This window comes from Clupea harengus, chromosome 15 (genome assembly GCF_900700415.2).
Source record: "Clupea harengus chromosome 15, Ch_v2.0.2, whole genome shotgun sequence".
Classification (NCBI taxonomy): Eukaryota; Metazoa; Chordata; class Actinopteri; order Clupeiformes; family Clupeidae; genus Clupea; species Clupea harengus.
The window spans coordinates 3,446,971-3,465,888 of record NC_045166.1 but is presented as its reverse complement, the minus strand read 5'-3'; the positions used below and the strand labels follow the sequence as shown (position 1 = coordinate 3,465,888).

General features: G+C 42.2%; 1 protein-coding gene across 1 annotated transcript; it reads right to left on the bottom strand.

Annotated features, from left to right (window-relative positions):
- Positions 1 to 1,110: 1,110 nt before the first annotated feature.
- dse (dermatan sulfate epimerase) lies at positions 1,111 to 17,281 on the bottom strand. The gene is made up of 6 exons (XM_012821412.3): positions 16,983 to 17,281; positions 14,887 to 15,347; positions 12,692 to 12,945; positions 9,102 to 9,341; positions 3,401 to 3,608; positions 1,111 to 3,299 (listed from the first exon to the last, which is right to left on the bottom strand). The coding sequence occupies exons 2-6, from the start codon at positions 15,303 to 15,305 to the stop codon at positions 1,553 to 1,555; spliced, it is 2,868 nt and encodes a 955-aa protein (XP_012676866.1). The 5' UTR covers positions 15,306 to 15,347; positions 16,983 to 17,281; the 3' UTR covers positions 1,111 to 1,552.
- Positions 17,282 to 18,918: the final 1,637 nt, after the last annotated feature.

Genomic DNA, 18,918 nt, shown 5'->3' with positions numbered 1-18,918 from the left:
TGATTTACTCTCAAGCAGGAGTGTGACTGAGTTATGAGTTATCATAAAATCTCCATTTGGTGGCAGCATTGGCCAGCATCGTTTTCGTTGTTGTTTTAGTTTGACCTAAACTTCCATGACAACAGTGTCAGTGGCATGACAGAGTTTTTTGTGTCTACTCGGAGATCATGATTGCATTCATATCTCCCATGTCATACAGAAGCCTCTTCCATAGGCTTATATAGCCTAGGTCTCAGATCAGAAACAAATAACAACAAATTACCTGATGGAATTATATTTGCAATTACATTATTGAAAATTCATGATTCACAATTTTGACACTGTGAAAATACCAAGGACACCTATTAGAATGACAGTACACCTATTTAGAAGTGTACTAAAATAAACAGCAGGTTAGCGCTGATATATTTAGAAGTCTTCATCAGATTCTTCTTCTATTTCAAATGCACATTTAGCCAACTTACCTTGTGATCGCCAGTCATGTTTGTTTATTTGACTGTCATTCTCATACAGCTCTGTATGGATCAAGGCCTTGCAAGCCCAGTCTAAGGGTCCAAAGAGGTTGAAGGTTCACTCTGACAAAAATGCAATACATTCTCAATTTAAGTGTGTAACCATATGTAATGTTTTTTCAATCTTTGGGTTGTGGCTTCTGGGGCTCAAGCCCCGAATGTTTTTCTCAAAAGCCCCAAATCTTATTTATGTCTCTCTGACTGGACCGACAAATGAATGGAGCATAAGTTCTATTACTGGGGAAATATCGCCATCTACAGATCTGCCTTAACATTGTGTGTACACGTCAAAACCCCCTACGCCTTCGTGACAACTTATCTGGGTTTAAGCCATAAATGTTTTCAACTCCTGGCTCAGCCCCTGGTTGAGGGGACCTTTAGGTATTCCTGCACCCATGGGCCTGTGGATCTATCCTGCCTCTATCACAAACTCAAGAGAGGTGCAGATATGTATCTTTGTCTGTATGATGTTTTCATAATCTTATCGTGCATCACACAACAGGTCTGAAGAGATGAGAGGATATGTTTTATATTGATGTGGTATTGATTATGGTACAACTGTAAAATGGGTAAAAAGGACTACACAATAAAATGCAAGTCATATTTCTGTATTTTAATTACAAAGAGTATAAAATAACTTGAAAAATATATCTTGCTTTGACATATATACACTTTTATATATTCTTGAGAAACAGGAAATTGACCCTTCTGTGTCATTTAGCATTCTGCATAGGTTGTGACATGACATCTCTGCATGTTAGTGGCTAGCCTGGGAGATCTTTGATGTGAGGCAGGAAGTCCTGTTGGCATGTCAGAGTTCAATCAAACTTCATTCGAAAGCTCCACAGAAGCTTACAATCTCAAAGGTGATCTGGCTAAACATGGTAATCTATCAATTCCTATTTGGAATTAACATTTCCTTGACACCCCCATTAGGTTGGCTCAGGTCGGGTGTACAACACATATTGACCTTCTGTAAACTGCAGAGGTGTTGAGTGTGGATTAAATTAACAACATCACGACACCACAATGTGCGGGGCTCAGCACTGGGCCTGAGAGCAGGATGAGTACAAACAAAGCAGAATGAAACTGTCAATGATTAGGACGCCGTAGAAACACCTCTGTGTGTGCAGGCTTTGGGCTCTCTGGAAGCGGGTCAACAGCAGAGCCAGGAGCAGGATGAAAGTGGCAATGTTGAGAATGAGGAATATCCGTATATACGAGGTGGTGTTGGACAGGTCCTCGCTCCTGGCTGTAGCCAGCATATGAACTTCCTTGTATTTCCGGCCCTTTATAAAGCCGGCCTTCTTGCCTTTGCGGATATCGGAGTAATCCACAAAAGCCCTAGAGTCGCCGTCCCCTTCCTCCGGGATCTCTTCGTACACACGCTTCATTGTCCTCTGCCTCTCCTTCTTTTCACTGCCCTCAATCAAAGCAAAAATGTCCGGTAGGCTGTCTGAAAGTCTGTCTCCAAGATTACCTTTCTTGCCAACCTTACCTTTGCCCTGTTTCTTGGTCAAAGCAAACATTTTCTCCACAGCCTCCTCTGTTTTCTTCTTGTCAGAGAACTGAAGGAGGCGCTCTGCAGTCTTGCGGAAATTGTCTGTGTTGAGTACCCGGGCCAGTATCTGCCTCTCCTGGTGCTGGAAGACGGGCTTGACGTGCTGAAGGTTGTCCTCCACCACGTTCACGTACTCCTCCACTTCCTCCTGCTCGCTCTCCTTCACTCCCGCCGACTTCTCAAACACAATCTTCTTGTTGTCGGCCAGGACCATGGCAAATAGAGGCTTGCTTGCCCTATCGCCGGTGAGAAGGTAGATGGTGTAGGAGTGCTCCTTGGTTGTTAGATAAATGTCCAGTCGTTCTGCATCCCCTCGCATGTTGAAGCTCTGCACCTCCACCCCTGGTCCATGGAAGATGTAAGCCACTCTGTTGTGAGAGTTCCTCAGAGGCATGGTCACATTCACATAGTTGGAGCCATTGTAAGGGTATCCACGTGGATAACCCTTGTATCCCAGAACTCCTCGTTCGCTATGGCCCGTGTCATCCATCCAAAACATTTTGTAGGCATCGTCATCTTGTTTGATGAAGGCGCCGTGAATGCCCTCCATGTTGATGTCTTTGAAAGGTTGATCAGTGTTGTGAAAGAAGCTGCTCATGGTCCTTGTTGGGCTGTCCGTCTCCAAGTTGATATAATCCACCAGAATCAGCAGCTGAGGGTGGAGCAGGAGGAGATTCCTCTGATAACTCTGTATCTTCAGCTCTTCACTGTAGGCAGATTTGCCCTCTCCGCGGATGAACACCATCCCCTGCCTCTCCAGGACCGCCTCCACCCTGCCCTGGCAGTCTGCTGCTGGGCCGTGCTTGTACTTCAGCCACTTAGAGTTGCAGGCCTCCGTCAGCTGACCTTCCCAGGGGGCGAAGCAGCTCTCTGATGGAGCAGGGGAAAACATGGCGGCATTATTGAGGAAAGTGTACTTGGGGCCGTAGAGGGCCTCTGTGATGAATGGTACCCCGTTTGGAGCAAAGGTGAAAGAGTTCTGGTCAGGATGCTCATGCCCTGCATTGAAGTTCCGCCAGCCCTTAATCCATTCTTTGTACTTGTTCTTGTGTACAATGTCATATATGGCACGCCCTCCCAGCTTCCCTGACTTGAAGGAGAGAAAGGTATGGTTGGGTTCGGCCGATAAAGTACTCCCATATGTGACTACTCCCCAGTCCTCAAAGTAGTGAAGCCTAGATGTTCCATAATCAGGAGGAGGTGTGGGTGTTAGTCTTGGATCATACCTGTAGAATATAAAATAGATATAATTATTCACAAATATCATTTTATGAGTTAAAAGAACATAACAAAAGGTATGCCAGAGTTTGATTGGGTAATCCCTTACCAGAGGAACTCTGTGTGCAGTGTGCACCATCTCTGGCCTTTCCCTGCCTGCCCCGGCCCCTCCAGCACACGGTTCTTTTGGATCACGTTTGCAAGCCAGTTCCCACTGCCATTTCGCATTACGTATCGGTCTAGGAACACCAGCTGGCTTTCTGGCCCGTAGAACCAGTTGTAATTGGAGTCTGCAATGGCAACACTCCGCTGGAATCCTGAGGAGAAAAGAGCAAGGTCCATGGGAGATCGTATAACATCTAAAAATGAACTTCAATGCACCATATATGCATCACGTCACTAAGAAGATACAGACAATAAAATCATTTCCCCAGTAAAAATGACACATAATTACATTATCAATCCAGTCTGTTTTGAACACATAACACATGTCTGAATAGCCCTGACATATAATTGAACACACATATTGTTGAACTGAATCAGAGTGAATAATTGCTTTGTCAGTGTAAAGAAATGAAACACATGGTTCTCGTTCATTTAGCTCCTTCTAAAGATCTGAGGAGATAAAAAGCAGTTTGGTGGCAAAAATAATCTGAAAAAATATTTACTAGCGGTTGCTAGGTTATCACAATACATCACTAGAAAGCCAAGGATAACAACATCAAAAGAATAAACACAAGTGCTGAAAATGACTCAGTATGTCAAGGCAGAAGGGAGAGTGACACTCAACTATGTTACACTCGAACATGTTAGTCATTGATTGGTGGAATATTTAGACAAAGAGTTCTCTCTGAAAGCGTTTCTGAAAGTGGTTTGAATACATGATGTTTGCCTTCAACTAATTTATCTTCCAGCTACAATATGTAGTCTAAACATGTCATCCTATTATATTGCAAAATGGTTTGGTCTCAAGGGTAGCTGTATATTAAGCTCCACAGATCTTGTTCTCATAAGCAAAATAGAAAAAAAAGATGACGTACAGTTAAGAGAACGAATGGCTTTCCAGAACAAGACATGCCGAGGCATCAAAAGAGCAGAAAAGGCACATTGTCATTGCTACATTTTCCACATTAGTCAACATGTGGTTCCCATCATGTGCAGTAGGCTACTATGTTAGTTAGCTGGCTTGCTAGCCACTACAGTAGACCATTTGTAAATGTAAGCAAGTATTTACCAGGCTAGAAAAAGTGCTTGTTAATTAAAGTAAACTTATAAAAAAACTCTATACGCCCTACTATGTCTCAAGAAAGACGGAATGGTTTGGCACTGCTTTCAGTAGGAGCAAGCTAGTGCAGAATCAGGACCTAAAACATGACTTTGCTTCTAAAATGGCAACATAAGGGCCTAAATTCACAGTGATCTTAGGGGCTGGTTTACTTTACACAGTCACTCACTTGTGTCAGTGCCAGCGGATTGTTTTTACATAACGCTGACTTTAGATTTTAAAAGTGATTGTCAACCACAATATGGAGACAGCTTAGATCCCAGAAGGATTTTAAGACAGATGTTGACTTGGCTCATTTTCTCCTGAACAGTAAGCATTGACCTTCAGCTAAGGTTAGCTTACATACCCTGTGGTATGTGTGGAGCTGGGTTATCAAGGCAGTAAGTATTTGAGACACACAGCTGCTAAAGTGATCCCAAGTAGAGCTGGCTAACGCAGTCATGTGAGCACACGCTAATGTATTGCTATCACTCACCAGAGGAGTGTCTCCTACCTTGGCAACAACCAGCGTGACAGAAATATAGCCTGCGACAGAAACGGCAAGGTTGAGTCAATTTAGGAAAGCGATTACTCTATACGTTGAACGAATACTGACGTCCAAATAGAGACACGTTACTCATTCCCATCCCGAGTTATCCATCAGTCTTATCGAATAGAAACCATATACCCATTTTATAAGGGTTTTATTCAATATTGTGACAATCAGTGGATTTACCAGCATTAGACACTCTCTCCTCTCTCTGTCGATCTTCCTTTGGCTCTTCCTCTCTGTCTAGCGTATCCTCTCTGCCCTCTGCCTGGTGTACCAGCGGCACCTGACCTCTGCCTTGTGTTCCAGCGGCACCTGCCCTCTGCCTTGTGTATCAGCGGCACCTGACCAGCCCTCTCTGCCTGGTGTACCAGCGGCACCTGACCTCTGCCTGGTGTACCAGCGGCACCTGACCAGCCCTCTCTGCCCTCTGCCTTGTGTACCAGCGGCACCTGACCAGCCCTCTCTGCCTGGTGTACCAGCGGCACCTGACCAGCCCTCTCTGGCTTCACTGGACACTGGTGAGAGCGCATCATAACTGAGATCTGCATCAGGCAGCAACAAGGAATAACAGAAGGCTACGAATCCGAAATAGATGTGAAATGATTTATACATTATCTGTTAAATTGAGCAATATATTATCATTATGGGGACCCAGAAAGCCATAACTCCAACTCCGGTGTGCAGCCTATTTCGGGATAACAGGCTTAGATTTGGCTAACGTAGACTACATAGTCTGCCATTCATCTAGCTAACACTGACAGAGTGAAAATAAGAATCATATGAGCTGGTTCATAATTTGCAAACAATGGAAACACTGCAAATATATACATTAGCTGATCTACTTATAGTGTAGGACCTGTTGCCGCTTGCCAAGCTTAATGTTGAGCTCATCTTGCGCTAGTTTGTGTAGGTTCAGTGTCCTTAACCTGGCAACCCATGTGAGCTTCGAGTCTGGGGAGGAGGGGGAGGGGAATATCAACACCCTCCAATATTTTGAATTTTGAATTCAGTGTCGATTTAAAATGCTTGGTTTCCGAGCTACATATTGCTCCTTTAATTGGCGTGGGCCCAGGCATCATGCACAGCGGCCCTGGTGAATACATGAAGGCTGTTCAGTCTAAGCACAATACAGCTCCTTTTAACAGGGAGCTGTAAAATGCCCAAGCCTGACCCGTCGGCCTTCTCCATGGCTGCCCTCGCCCTGACCTTCCAACGGGCCTCTCAGTGCTGTCATGGGAGGACAACGTCACCTGATCACTTCCAGAGGTCACCAAAGAAGGGTGAGCTGCACACATGTGGAATCCCAATCTGGGCACGTGCTGAGTGCTCCACAATAAGACACAGCCTACTTCCCCATCAGGATTCTGCCTGGCTGAAAATATCGGCCGAGTATAACTGCATAAAGCCTTGTAAGCCCATCAGTCAAATGGTATGGCCTTACTGTTGTTTTATGTGAGAATTTATTATGTTGTACCAGGGACATCAAGTATCCCAGCCAATTGTTGTAAAGCTCGAGACTGTGATGTCATTCACATGCCCCTTTGTACTCATTACTCAATTCAGACTCATACTGGGAGCAGATAGATTGTTACACAGCTGTATTCCAATGCCAAACTGCCACTCGATGTAAATCAACTCATAACAAACACAATATACTGTGAAACGGTATAGTGAGACGGTGAGACGGTATAGTGAGACGGTATAGTGAGACGGTATAGTGAGACGGTATAGTGAGACGCTATAGTGAGACGGTGAGACGGTTGTAGGCTAATGATGTGTAATGCTCTATTTGACTTACGTAAAGATTGTTAGCTAAACTAGTCAGCTGGCTCGATCAAGTATTGAAAGAATCAACAAGGGAAGCAAGGAGATACGCCGTAACCAGGGTTTGAAAATGAGTAGGGTCCGGGGTGGTTGGGGCGGCTAGATCAAGTATTGAAGGAGTCATCAAGGGAAGCAGAGAGACACTATTGGAGGTGGCTTTTAATGGTCTGGACACAGGAACCTTTTAATTTCAATTCAATTTATATGTGTCACTTCAATGAAGTTATGTCCAGTAATGTGCCACTACAGTGTGCTTAGAAGCATTATGGTATTAAATATTATACAATACTATTGTTAGACTTCCAATGTAGTAGAAACATTTTAGTTCAAATTAGTGTGCATCTGTGTTTAGAATGAAGACAAAGCTGAAAACAGTAATAAAAGTATATACGTAGGGGTATTCAGTAAGGAGAATATTGGCCTGCTTTTCACAGCACTTTGTGTGCACCAACATGGCGTGAGGCATTCGATGATACCACATATGTAGTTTACAGAAAATTCTTAACCCCTTCCCCCAAATGTTAGCTTAATGTTAGCTGTTTACGTACGTCAAATTGAGCATTACACAGCATTAGCCTACAACCGTTTCGCTAAACCATTTTCATTATATTGCATTTGTTATGAGTGGATTTACATGTAGTTGCAGTTTGCATTGGAACACAGCTGTAATCTGAATCTGAGGTGCACGGAAGCAGAGCGACGGAGAGCAAAACAGGAAGTAATTTGATAAACCATGATGTGAGGCATTCGATGATATCACATATGAAGTTTTGGTTATGTTACTCTGCTTGCTATGACATTCAATAAATTATTAATGAATAACTTAATTGAAGCTATCGTTAGATATTAAAACATCCACCTCTATGAATTTTAATTATCAGCTTCTCCTCTCTCTATCAGCCTTGTCTATTGGACTAAAACACAGAACATCACCATTATTATGTAACATTATCTATAGTTGGTTCAAATGTGTTGATTAAACTTCTGTGGTGAAAAGCAGATGCCATCTGATAACGGCTCACCCCCACACATGGAAACAAATGGGAACCAATTGGATGCAAACATGAACACATAAAACGCAAAATACCAAATGAAAACGTATGATCATGTTTTTCAAATTAAGTATCAACACTTAATATGTGTGGATTACACCATAACGGACATTGAATTCTGTATATTTCCTTATGGGCCAGCCTGTGCGCATGACACAATTATTGGGTATTTAATACAAGCACAAAATGCGCACAACACATTTACAGTACATATTAGTGTGCAAAACATGTATAGTATATTCAAAGATTACAGGCTAGCATGTAAGAGTTCAGAGTGTATCAGAACTGTTTTGGCCAAAATCTCCCATATATCTATATATATATATATAGAGAGAGAGAGAGAGAGATGTATACCACATTGTTACCACCTAGACTTATTGTTTGTTTTTATTTATTTATGTTAATTGTGCTTGTACATTTTATGTAAACATGCTTTGGCAACGTTGTATTGTATGCAGTCATGCCAAAACAAGCCTTTTTTTTATTTGAATTTGAATTTGAATTTGAGAGATATATACAGACCTCTCTCTTCCAAACGAAAGCTGTTACTGTGTTTTTTTCTGGCATCCCAGCACTATGATAAATTGTAGAGCTAACGTCAGTGTTCAGAAAGCATTTAAGCAGTAACTTAAATGTCCTTACTGTAACTCTACAATATATCTCCATACTGGGAGCCACTGCTGCCTGTCTATTGTAGGGGTGAGTTAGGATGGTGACTTCCTGGTTCTGTGGATTATGGGTCTTGTTCTGACATTTAGTGTTTCCCTTAAGTGTTAAGTGTGGCATCCCAAGATGTGTGCTTAGTAGACGTGTTTATGAGCTTGTTTATGAACTGTGTGTGTGGTTGTGAGAGTGTGGTCGGGATCACAGTTATGCAGGCACTTGGGACAGAAATAACAGGCTCATGATTATTAGGAAAAATATGTCATAAATATTTCAATTGTTTCCATTTGTAGCTAAGGCTTAGTTGGCGTTTTATTAGATAAGCTAATAAAAAAAGATAATAAATCGATAAAATAAGCCATAGAGACCATGCTTAAATGCCTTTTCTGGAAATGACTGATAAACAGATGACTTTAGAAGCACACGGAAGTAAAGAGTGACATTGGAGCCTCACCTGGCAGTAGAGTTCTGTATAAGAAGGCAAAGTGCTTGTGAAGCCATGGATGGTCGAAGTGACTAATGGCAAAGTGGCGCTGGACCAGGAACATGTACTGGAAGAGGGAGCGAGTGGTGTAAGTCCCATAGGCCACGCCTTCATACAGCGACCCGTCAGTCACGTCCTGAAGGAGCACCATGGATTTCTCCATAACGTCCAGAACTTGCTTGGTCCAGAGGTACGCTTCCTGCAGATAACCTGGAGGAAACATCCACAGCGTGTTTACATTCACACATTTAGATTTATTCCGTCATGTATGCATGAGTGATTCCTAGAAGGGTTTTAACATTTACATTTAGTCATTTAGCAGACGCTTTTGTCCAAAGCGACGTACAAGGGAGAGATCAATCAAGCTACGAGCAATAGAACCTGGTGTAACACTAAATACTACTTTACATAAGAAATATAACAAAATGAAATAAAAAAGAAAGAAGTGCAGAAATGTAACTGCTGTAATTGCAAGTTACGCACTAGTCGAAGTGCCAGTTAGGACGGGAACTCTGAAGAGTTGGGTCTTCAAAAGCTTCTTAAAGGTAGAGAGGGACGCCCCTGCTCTGGTAGTGCTAGGTAGTTCATTCCACCAACGTGGAACTACAAATGAGAATAGTCTGGACTGCCGTGCTTGCACAGACGGCAGTGCCAAACGACGCTCACTAGAAGAGCGCAGCATCCTGGGTGTAACATTTGCCCTTACAAGAGCATTTAGGTAGGTGGGAGCAGAACCATCAAGCACTCTGTAGGCAAACATAAGTGACTTGAACTTAATGCGAGCAGCCACAGGCAGCCAGTGGAGGTCAGTGAGTAGCGGGGTGACGTGTGCCCTTCCATTTTGAATAATGGAGGGGACTAATGGAAGTTATATTGTCACTTATGTATTTATTGACTGTACATATCATGTGTATGTTAAACATACCATGCGTATTGAAAGTACGTTAATGTCACTAAATCAAATTTCCTCAGTGTGTACACTGGCTGTAAGATGATTGTATTACTGTCTTAGAATTTCATACATGCCAGAGAGAGAGAGACAGAGAGAGAGAGAGAGAGAGAGATTGCTATGATGGGGAAAGTGACTGTGGCTTGTGAATGAATGATCACTTTCTAAGGAAACTTGGAGTTTCGTCAACTTTAGTCGAATAGTCAAAGCACTATTCACACACTGAATTATAATTTCCATCTGTCTGTAGGTTCATGGAACTCCGATCCTAAAGATCACTTGTGGTATCCTCTGCTTTCCTTCCCCCTGTTCCCTACCACAGTTCACCAACAAATGGCGTCTACATTCAAACTCAGAATACACAGTGCAGATCCACAGGCATGTGGCTGTTCATGATCAAAGGTAATGCCGTCAGGGTACTGAGAAATACTCTAAATACTGCTAAATGCAGAAACACCACATTGTAGTGCCCCAACCAACACTTCCAAAATTCCTCTAGCAAACAAAAAGGCCTTCTCCTTTCAAACTGAGTTGTAATAATATATACTGTACATTGGATTAGCAACACTTTCTGCATAGACACAGTTAATGGAATTTTTCCCCTGTGTGAATTTTCATTTTGGATGCGTCCACAAAAGTAGCTTTTCGGGGCCCCGTAACCCAGCAGGACTGAGGCAGCAAACACTAATGCTTTGGATTCAGAGTCACTGGGTTCATGCTGCTGGAAGCTAATGAGCGCTCTTGTTTATCACATCACTAGAAGACAGGATAATGTTGTTGTCATGCCGATGGATTAGCCCTGCCTTCACCACTGCTGATCCTCACAACACCTGGGAATCTGGAGTCCCAAACTAGAACAATTATTCCCAACAAATCCATGAGAGTCGTACAGGGTTGTCCCTGTTTCTGAGATACCCGTGACTAAACAATGAACTTTAAATTAAGATGAATCCCAACAGTCCAGTCCATAGGCATTCCACCTAAGAATAGCTGTCAATGGTGCTGTTATTTCTTTGGGTGCATAGTGGGTCGAAATGGGCCGGTAAGCCTGGGAGAGATTTGGAAGCTTTTAAGCTTTTTCTTGAGGAAAGTAGCCAACAGCATGTGCCAACGTTAGGCCTGAAATAGCTTTGAAACTCTCTTACATAACGTTTTTTTTTTTCTTATTTTCTTTTCATCAGAGGATACCGCATGGGCGGAGGTCTCCCTCATATCGGTTGCATATATTCTATGAAGTTTCTATATAATGTTTTTGAAGAATATTCGTGTGATTAATAATTTAACTGAAAAGGTATACAAATTACCACAAGACAGAAGACAACAAATTGTAAATCTAAATCCACATCTGTGTGCAAACATGCAGACACCTGCGTCTGGAATGCACTTACGAGAGTCCTCTGATCCAGTGATCTTATCTGGCCTCGGCTTCATCCCTTCTCACCCCCTTTTCCAACCACCTTCTTCTCTTTCTCCTTTCTCTCACTCTCGTCTCTCAGCAGTGAAACTATTGTCTGAGACGAACAACTATTGTATGTTAATCAGTACCACGTGTCAAGACCAAATAATGCAGTTGAACTGACACAGCGAAATCACCAGCCTAAAAATGCAACATCAGCTGTGTACCTTTGCATAGTGCCTAGTCATTTCCTGCCTTGGCAAAGCAACTCTTTCTCTCCTTGGGTCTAAACAACAGGGGGAGTAAATGAAGGTGAGTGCTTTTTATCCTCTTGACCCAGCATTCCTCGTCTGTTTGCACCACAGCGTGCCCCGCCATAAAGCAGTTTGTGAGGAAAAGAAACCACCACAGTTACCACAGCAATCTCCAAGAGCCTGTTGTCATTTATTTCACATCAACTCTGCCCTTTTGTACAAGGAGCCTTTTCATGTAAACAGAGCAAGCTGTTCCTACTGCTGATGGCTAGGAACAACACTCAGCCCCAGACTGTAGCCTACATGCCCCTGGTTAAAGCAGCAGACTATTAATGTTGTTTAAGCAAGCACAATTACGTTTTTCTAAGGGATCAAGGAGATGGAGTGTACTGAGTGGTTGTATTGTCTTCTGATAGTCCAGCCAGTGGTTTTTGGGTGCCGCAGAAAGGAGAGTATGAAGGCGGAAAGTCCATGCTGAATGTTATGGAATCATGTGGAGAGTTGCTCCACTGGAGAAACAATTAAGGGGGATTAAGTGGAGCAATGGAGAATGACCTCAGGCCGACTGAACTGAAATTCCAGTCAGGAATGCTTCTTCCCTCAAGGGAGAGGGACTGGCAAAGCTTCCCTTAAGACATTTTACCGAAAGCATGTGCACTGGGGCTGGGGACGTTGTCAATCAGAATTTAAAGGTAATATTGGGGCTCAGAGGGGGATACGCAGATTCTCCATTACGTTTTGTATCAACCAACCTTATTTTGTAACGTCTTTGTAACACTTCAAACAAATAATACTTTTATAGACCTGTCTCTATATAAATATGTGTGTGTACCAAAACACAGAAAGAAATCAGACTCCCTGCTGTACTGATAGCTATAGAAATTCCTTCCCAAAGCAGAGTACATTGACATAGTATGATTGTGTAAAACATTGAGTCCATCTGAACGTGACGGATACTCACCCTGGGTCATGAGGACGAGACTGCCCGTTAGAAGGGCCACACAGTTGGTGGGCTGGTGGTTGTGCAGGTACTGGAAGCCCCAGCCTCGGTGATAGGACTTCTCGTACATGTAGCGGGAGGCGTTGCCAATGACCTGCAGGAAGCGCTCCTGCTGCCGCTTGCTCAGGTACTCATAGAGGAAGTCGTAGGCCGTGGCGAAGCCCACCAGGGAGTGAGCCATGGGGACCTCGTCCCACGGGGCGTCTTTCACCAACCTGGGGAAGAAAACGCATGTCACTGAAGAAGCAAGATGTTGGCATCTTGTGTTGGGGATGACTTTGAAATTGTAATTGTCAAAAAGCAAATAGCACTTTGATGGGTTCTTCAAAATATCCATAAATTCTGCATTTGCAGTCCCTGTGCTAATTACTATTTTGTTTACTGTTTTGTCTACAGAGTTTGGGTTATTATGTTAGAAATTAGCATCGAAACTGATGCAAGCCGAAACTGAGGCAAAAGAAAATAAATATTAAGATGGTTCAGAGTAACATAAGGCATGGGGTTATGAACGCCATATATAAAAGGAATACATTGACCCAAAGCAAATAATTTAACAAATCCCAAGTCTTACAAAGGTCTATGTTTTACCCAGCAATCCAAGTGTGCACTCCAAGTTGGAGGTTTACTGAAAAAATATGGTTCGGAAACATAATTTTAGGGTCAAGGACACCACAACTAATTTTTTATAGCCACTTTTAAGGTTTCTTGAGAGGTTCTGGGATTGTAATGAAAGTGTGTGTAAGGAAAGAACCTCATATTATGCCTGGTTAGAGTGTGAAAACACATGCTTGGTGGATTTCAATTTTTCAACAGCGGCAGAGCACTGATCTTTGAGGACAGAAATACAGCGGGAAGTGAAAATTTGCTGTTATGTTTAGCGTGGTGTAGAATGGCAGACTTTTCCAACCACAACAAAAGTCTTCAAAGCACCACTGAAATATGCATTAGGAATGTCCATCCATCTTATATCCAATATGTGGGCAAAGGCAAATTGAGAATTCAAACAAAAATTTTAAAATATTTCACATTACCCCTTACTCAGGTGACTAGAGCAAATAATTACTAATACATTATTTGTAACTTTAATTAATTATCTGTAACTTACACGATCCTTAAAAAAAATACTTACGCTATCTGTCTTTATATTCCAACAGCTATAGCTAATATTGATTATCTAAGATAATAGTCAGTAACTACGAAAATCAGCTTGTGAGAGAAGTGCATCTGGAATCTTCCAACGAGCCTGGCATCCCTCCCCACTAACTGATCTGGGCTGCACTGTGTATTGAAGTGAGGCGTCGGGCACTTGTGGCAGCTACGTTTGGTCAACGCTTTAAGCAACTACACTGCATCTTAGTCCACACAGTTCTTCCAGTAATTGTCCTCCAGCACAAAAAACTACAAACTGTACTCCAATCTCTGCCTTAATATTGCAATGCACTAACAGATGCATTTCTCAAATATCAGGTAATAAAACAGTGGTGTGAAGTTGTGAAGACAATAGTTTCACTTTAAAGACTCACAGCAGTTGAATGTGAATGTATGTAGCCTGCTGCACTGGTTTCATATCTATGCAGCCCTGAGATCTGTTCCTAAACCCTGCTGGCTCTGGCTCCGTCCGGCCAGCAACCTGTTCTAAAGCAGAGGTCTTCGCCTCACACAGCCACAGGATATTCAGCTCACTACTGCCCATTTCATTTCCTCTGAATGCGGACATGTTCAGCAGAGAAGGCAAACAGCTGCAAAACATATTTCCTGGACCACAGGTCTACTGGACCACAGTGCTCTCCAACTGCTCCGTCACTTAGAAATGTATGGATGGAGGAAACGTCCACAACGTAAAGCACCACTACAGTCTCATTCCCAGGAGCACATGCTGTAGGCTGCTCGGGTTGGACATTAACAGAGACAAGGGATATCCTGTCTAGCGGAACCATGTTGTTCAGTGTTGATGATAGAAACACATGCTAACCTAAAGTGACCTGGGCACACAACACTGTATACCTGTGACAGGTATGATTTCAACCAAGATATCCCTAAGACACATAAGGTTTCATTTAATGCAAAAGTTGTACCTCTCTCTGACCCAATTACACCAACCAAAATGTTGGGAGTCTGTATCTGAAAGCAGCAAAGAAAAGTCAACCAGTACACACCAGCTGGGTTGAGCTGCCATCCTCTCCATGTAGTCCGTGACTAAATCCAGGGCGCCGGCCCGGTGTGGGTAGAGCAGACAGAACATGGACAGCACTCCAAGGTTATTCCCGTACACCTCGTTCCACCTGGCGCTGAAGTCTGCGGGGCTCCAGGGAGGCAGGTACTCCTCCGGGTGCTCCAGCATGGCCTCCCCAGCCTCGCGGATCCGGCTGGCTATACCCTGATGCGTCTCGGCGGCGGCGCGCTGGAGGTCCTCCACGTCCGCCTGGCTGAAGTACAGCATGGGATGCCCGTCATAGTTGCCCCCCAAGAAAGGGATGCCCCCGGTGGAGTCGATCTCTGCGAGTGCCGGGACGAGGTTGGCGCACAGCAGACTTATGAAGAACACTGTGGGGGCCCCACGGGTGTAGGTTCTCATCGTGACATCAGGGGCAGCGCTGGGGCATTTCCAGACTCTCAGCTGTGAGGGAACAGAAGAGAAGAAGAAAAGAGAATTTTTCTTTCAGAACCCACAAAGCCATATTTCTCCCAGTTTCTCTCCCAAAAGCTCTGCATGCCTTGAGTAATTGGATACAGCTGTAGTCCTGATCATTTGGGCTCAAGTGATTATTTTGGCTGAGCTGTAGTTCTAAAAATGTATGACAAAAAAAAAATCATGCAAATGTTTAATTCTTTGACGTTGGATTTAAGAAAATAAGATATTTGATTTCTGGCTCGCACTCATAACCAAACAACAACAAACACACCAAAAATTCCATTTTATTCAGACGCCTCCATAATACTATAGCGTTTCCTGATGACAAAGTTTATCTATGAATAGGAGTCCACCAATATGTACTCTCTGTCTGGATATAGAAGAAATGCTTAGAAATATACACATAACATACCTTAATTTTGAGACTTCAAATTATTGAGGTTTTTTTTATGAGTACAAAGATGTGTTATGGACTAAATGTCTATGACCAAATGTTAGTGAAAGAGTCCCACGTCACTGGCAATGGAAGACCATTTGGCAGTCACATACAAGATGCCTGGACACTGTTGAATTAGCATTTGCTTTTTGTCAGCTTAGAAGCCTCCTTACACGAGGAACCAATTCAAATATGATTTTTGATAGTATATTGTTATGGGTTTAGATTGATTGTTTTGACATGTCCTGTCTAGCATAAAAGGTGAAGAATTGCAATGCAACACCTAACCTTTGACCTGTCACATTCCTTCCCGATGGACAGAGTGAAATACCTCAGCCTTGGAGCACAGTGAAGCTTGCATAAGCTCTGGAGTAAGGAACCCAAATGCACATGTGTTTGAAAAGTCATGGCAGCCAGATTCATTTAGAGCTTTAAAAGAAACCAGATGAAAATGAAGTTTTGTCTCGATCTGCTTGTCTTTTTCTCAGCACAAAGACAAGATGAAAAAAAAAAATCTTATTTAGGCCTACCAGGCACTTGATCACGAACAGTGATTTCACAGCCAAAGAGCCATTTTTCCAAACCTGTACCACTAGAATGAATCATTAAACAGCATGTCCATTCATGTGTGTGTTCATTAAATGCTGTTAGGAGAACAAGTAGCACCTGGTTAGCCATTATCTGATCCATTTTGAATTCGAAACACTTATTTGAAAAGTAGGGCACATACAGAAACCTAATTTTGTGGTCTGAAATGAATACTGTGGAAACCACAACTGTGTTCTACTTCATGTTTCTACTTCCATGCATAGAAATAATCCTCTCCCACATTAACACCAAACCACCCGCAGCCGTTTGCATTTATGTAAACAATGTTAAGAAAGTCCCTTAGTAAATGGTCACTGAAGATCTTCTGGAGACTCAAACAAATGCGCTATTACATAAAAACTGGTATGTGTTCAACCAATAATGAATTATTTTCAGGCATAATCTAGTAAACTACGGTTAATGCAAAAAGCAACGAAATGACTCCTCAGACTACAGAAGACTACAGAAAATCTGTGCGCAACAATTTTCCAAAGTGGGCAGACCTATTACTGTATTTTTTTTGAGAGAATAACTTCATCAGAAACCCGACCACAAATACCCTCAATTGTCGTGTAATACTTTAAATATATCCGTACCTTCCTAATCCGCTGGCGTCATGAGGTCCGTGTATGTTTTTAGACTCATCGTGCGTTTGATTGATAAATTCCATTCCCCGCATTCATTACCTTTTCCATCGATACATTGTAAGTTCTCCGAGGCGGCCCAGCTTGTAGCGCTGTGAGAGGAGAGGTCTGTGGGCTGGGAAACGTCACCATCCGTGGTTTTTAAGGAGGCGCATTTGGGGAAAGGGGAGTAAATAAGACTGAGAGCAACGTCATCGAAGAAGTGTCTTTTTCAACCTAAGAATTAGAATTATTAACATTAATTACATACTGTGGTCATTCAGTAAATATTATATGAATAAAATATTATTTGTTCAAAGTTTATAGGCTAATATCTGTGTGCCTTCTAAACCAGCCAGGCTACTACTACCTACCTACTAGTTATTCTAGTCTTAATAAATATAAATAAAAGCACTCAAAATAATGTTTCCTTATCTTAGTTGTTGCCATCATTATCATCGCAGTCATCATCACACTTTTGAAGTCTCTTATTCATACAGTAAGTAAAGTTTGTTTCTAGAGCACATGTAACACAACTTAAGCCGACCAAAGTAGTCAACTGTACAAAAGGTCATTAAAATGTAAAGTAAAATAATAATTAAAAAAAAACCATACCGACACACAAAGAGAAACATACCAACGACAACAATAAACAATAAGACAAAAATACAGAATTACAGACAATTACAGAGACAGCCGATTGAAGGATCAGTTGGTCTGTGATCTAAGACCATTAAGAGCCTTGGAAGCAATCAGCAAGGTCTTAAACTGAATTCTAAAGTGAACAAGTAGCCAATGCAGAGAGGTGATGTGCTCACACTATCTAGTACCAGTAAACTTGGCTCCCAACATGAGGACATACACATACATATGCATTTGCTTTAAATTAGCATCATTAACAATTGTCACACTTGCATTATTGTATATGAGTGTATATGAGTTAAGGTACGATTAGAGTCATAAGCTGAGGTGGGTGTCTATATGAGTTAAGGTGCCATCAGCATTACTCAGATTTTATGTTTTTTAAGAACTCTGCCTTCCTTGCTGTTTGTTCAGTCAGTTGAAAAACAGGATATGGTTGACAGAGCAATGATGCTTTAATCAGATTACAGAAGGTGTATTTCTTAGGCAATAGCTGTTGCAGTGTGCCAAACCACAGAAGTGCACTGAGATGAGAAGCATACAACAGTCTTAGCTCATTTCCCACACTCCTTAGTTGGTGAAGCATATAGAATGTTATAGTGCAATATAGATTTTGGTTCATTATGAATAAGGAGTTTAGATCATTTATGTCAATTGTTGATTTCTGTGCTTTATATGTTAGTGTTTATTATATGTGTTTAACTGTAATGTCTTACTTTAATGGTTGATCACCGAGGGCTGGTGTACTGAGGCCATGTGGTTGTCCCAGTATTTGGGGTCAAGGAGAGTAGATCACCTCTCTCTGTTTATGACACTCAGCTGGGCTGTAGAGCTGAGAGGTGCAGATCTGAGACAGAGATAGGGCCAGCTCCGTTCTTCTGAACACTATCATGCGGAAACAGAATATGTAGCTGGGATGATTGGGGAAGATTAACTAGTGACACGTTACGTTAAACGATGTAAGATTCTGTATGTTTGCCAGTATTATTTGGTGTGAAGTTAGTCAAGGCACTTGTTGATGAAGTGTTTCGATGTGTCGAAATAAATGCACCCAAGTAAGGATATACCTTTGATATTAGCTATGTTGAATTTCTCGTTTTCAATATTTGCCCAAAATGAATGCAAGATGAATCCCTATTAATGAATGAACATTTGTAAATCTAAAAACCATATCCATTTTTTTTTTTTTCCACAGTTGCTAAATGTTATACCATGCTATCTGTTTTGTCTGATGCACTTTGATGGACCACGCAGAAGGGAAAATGTA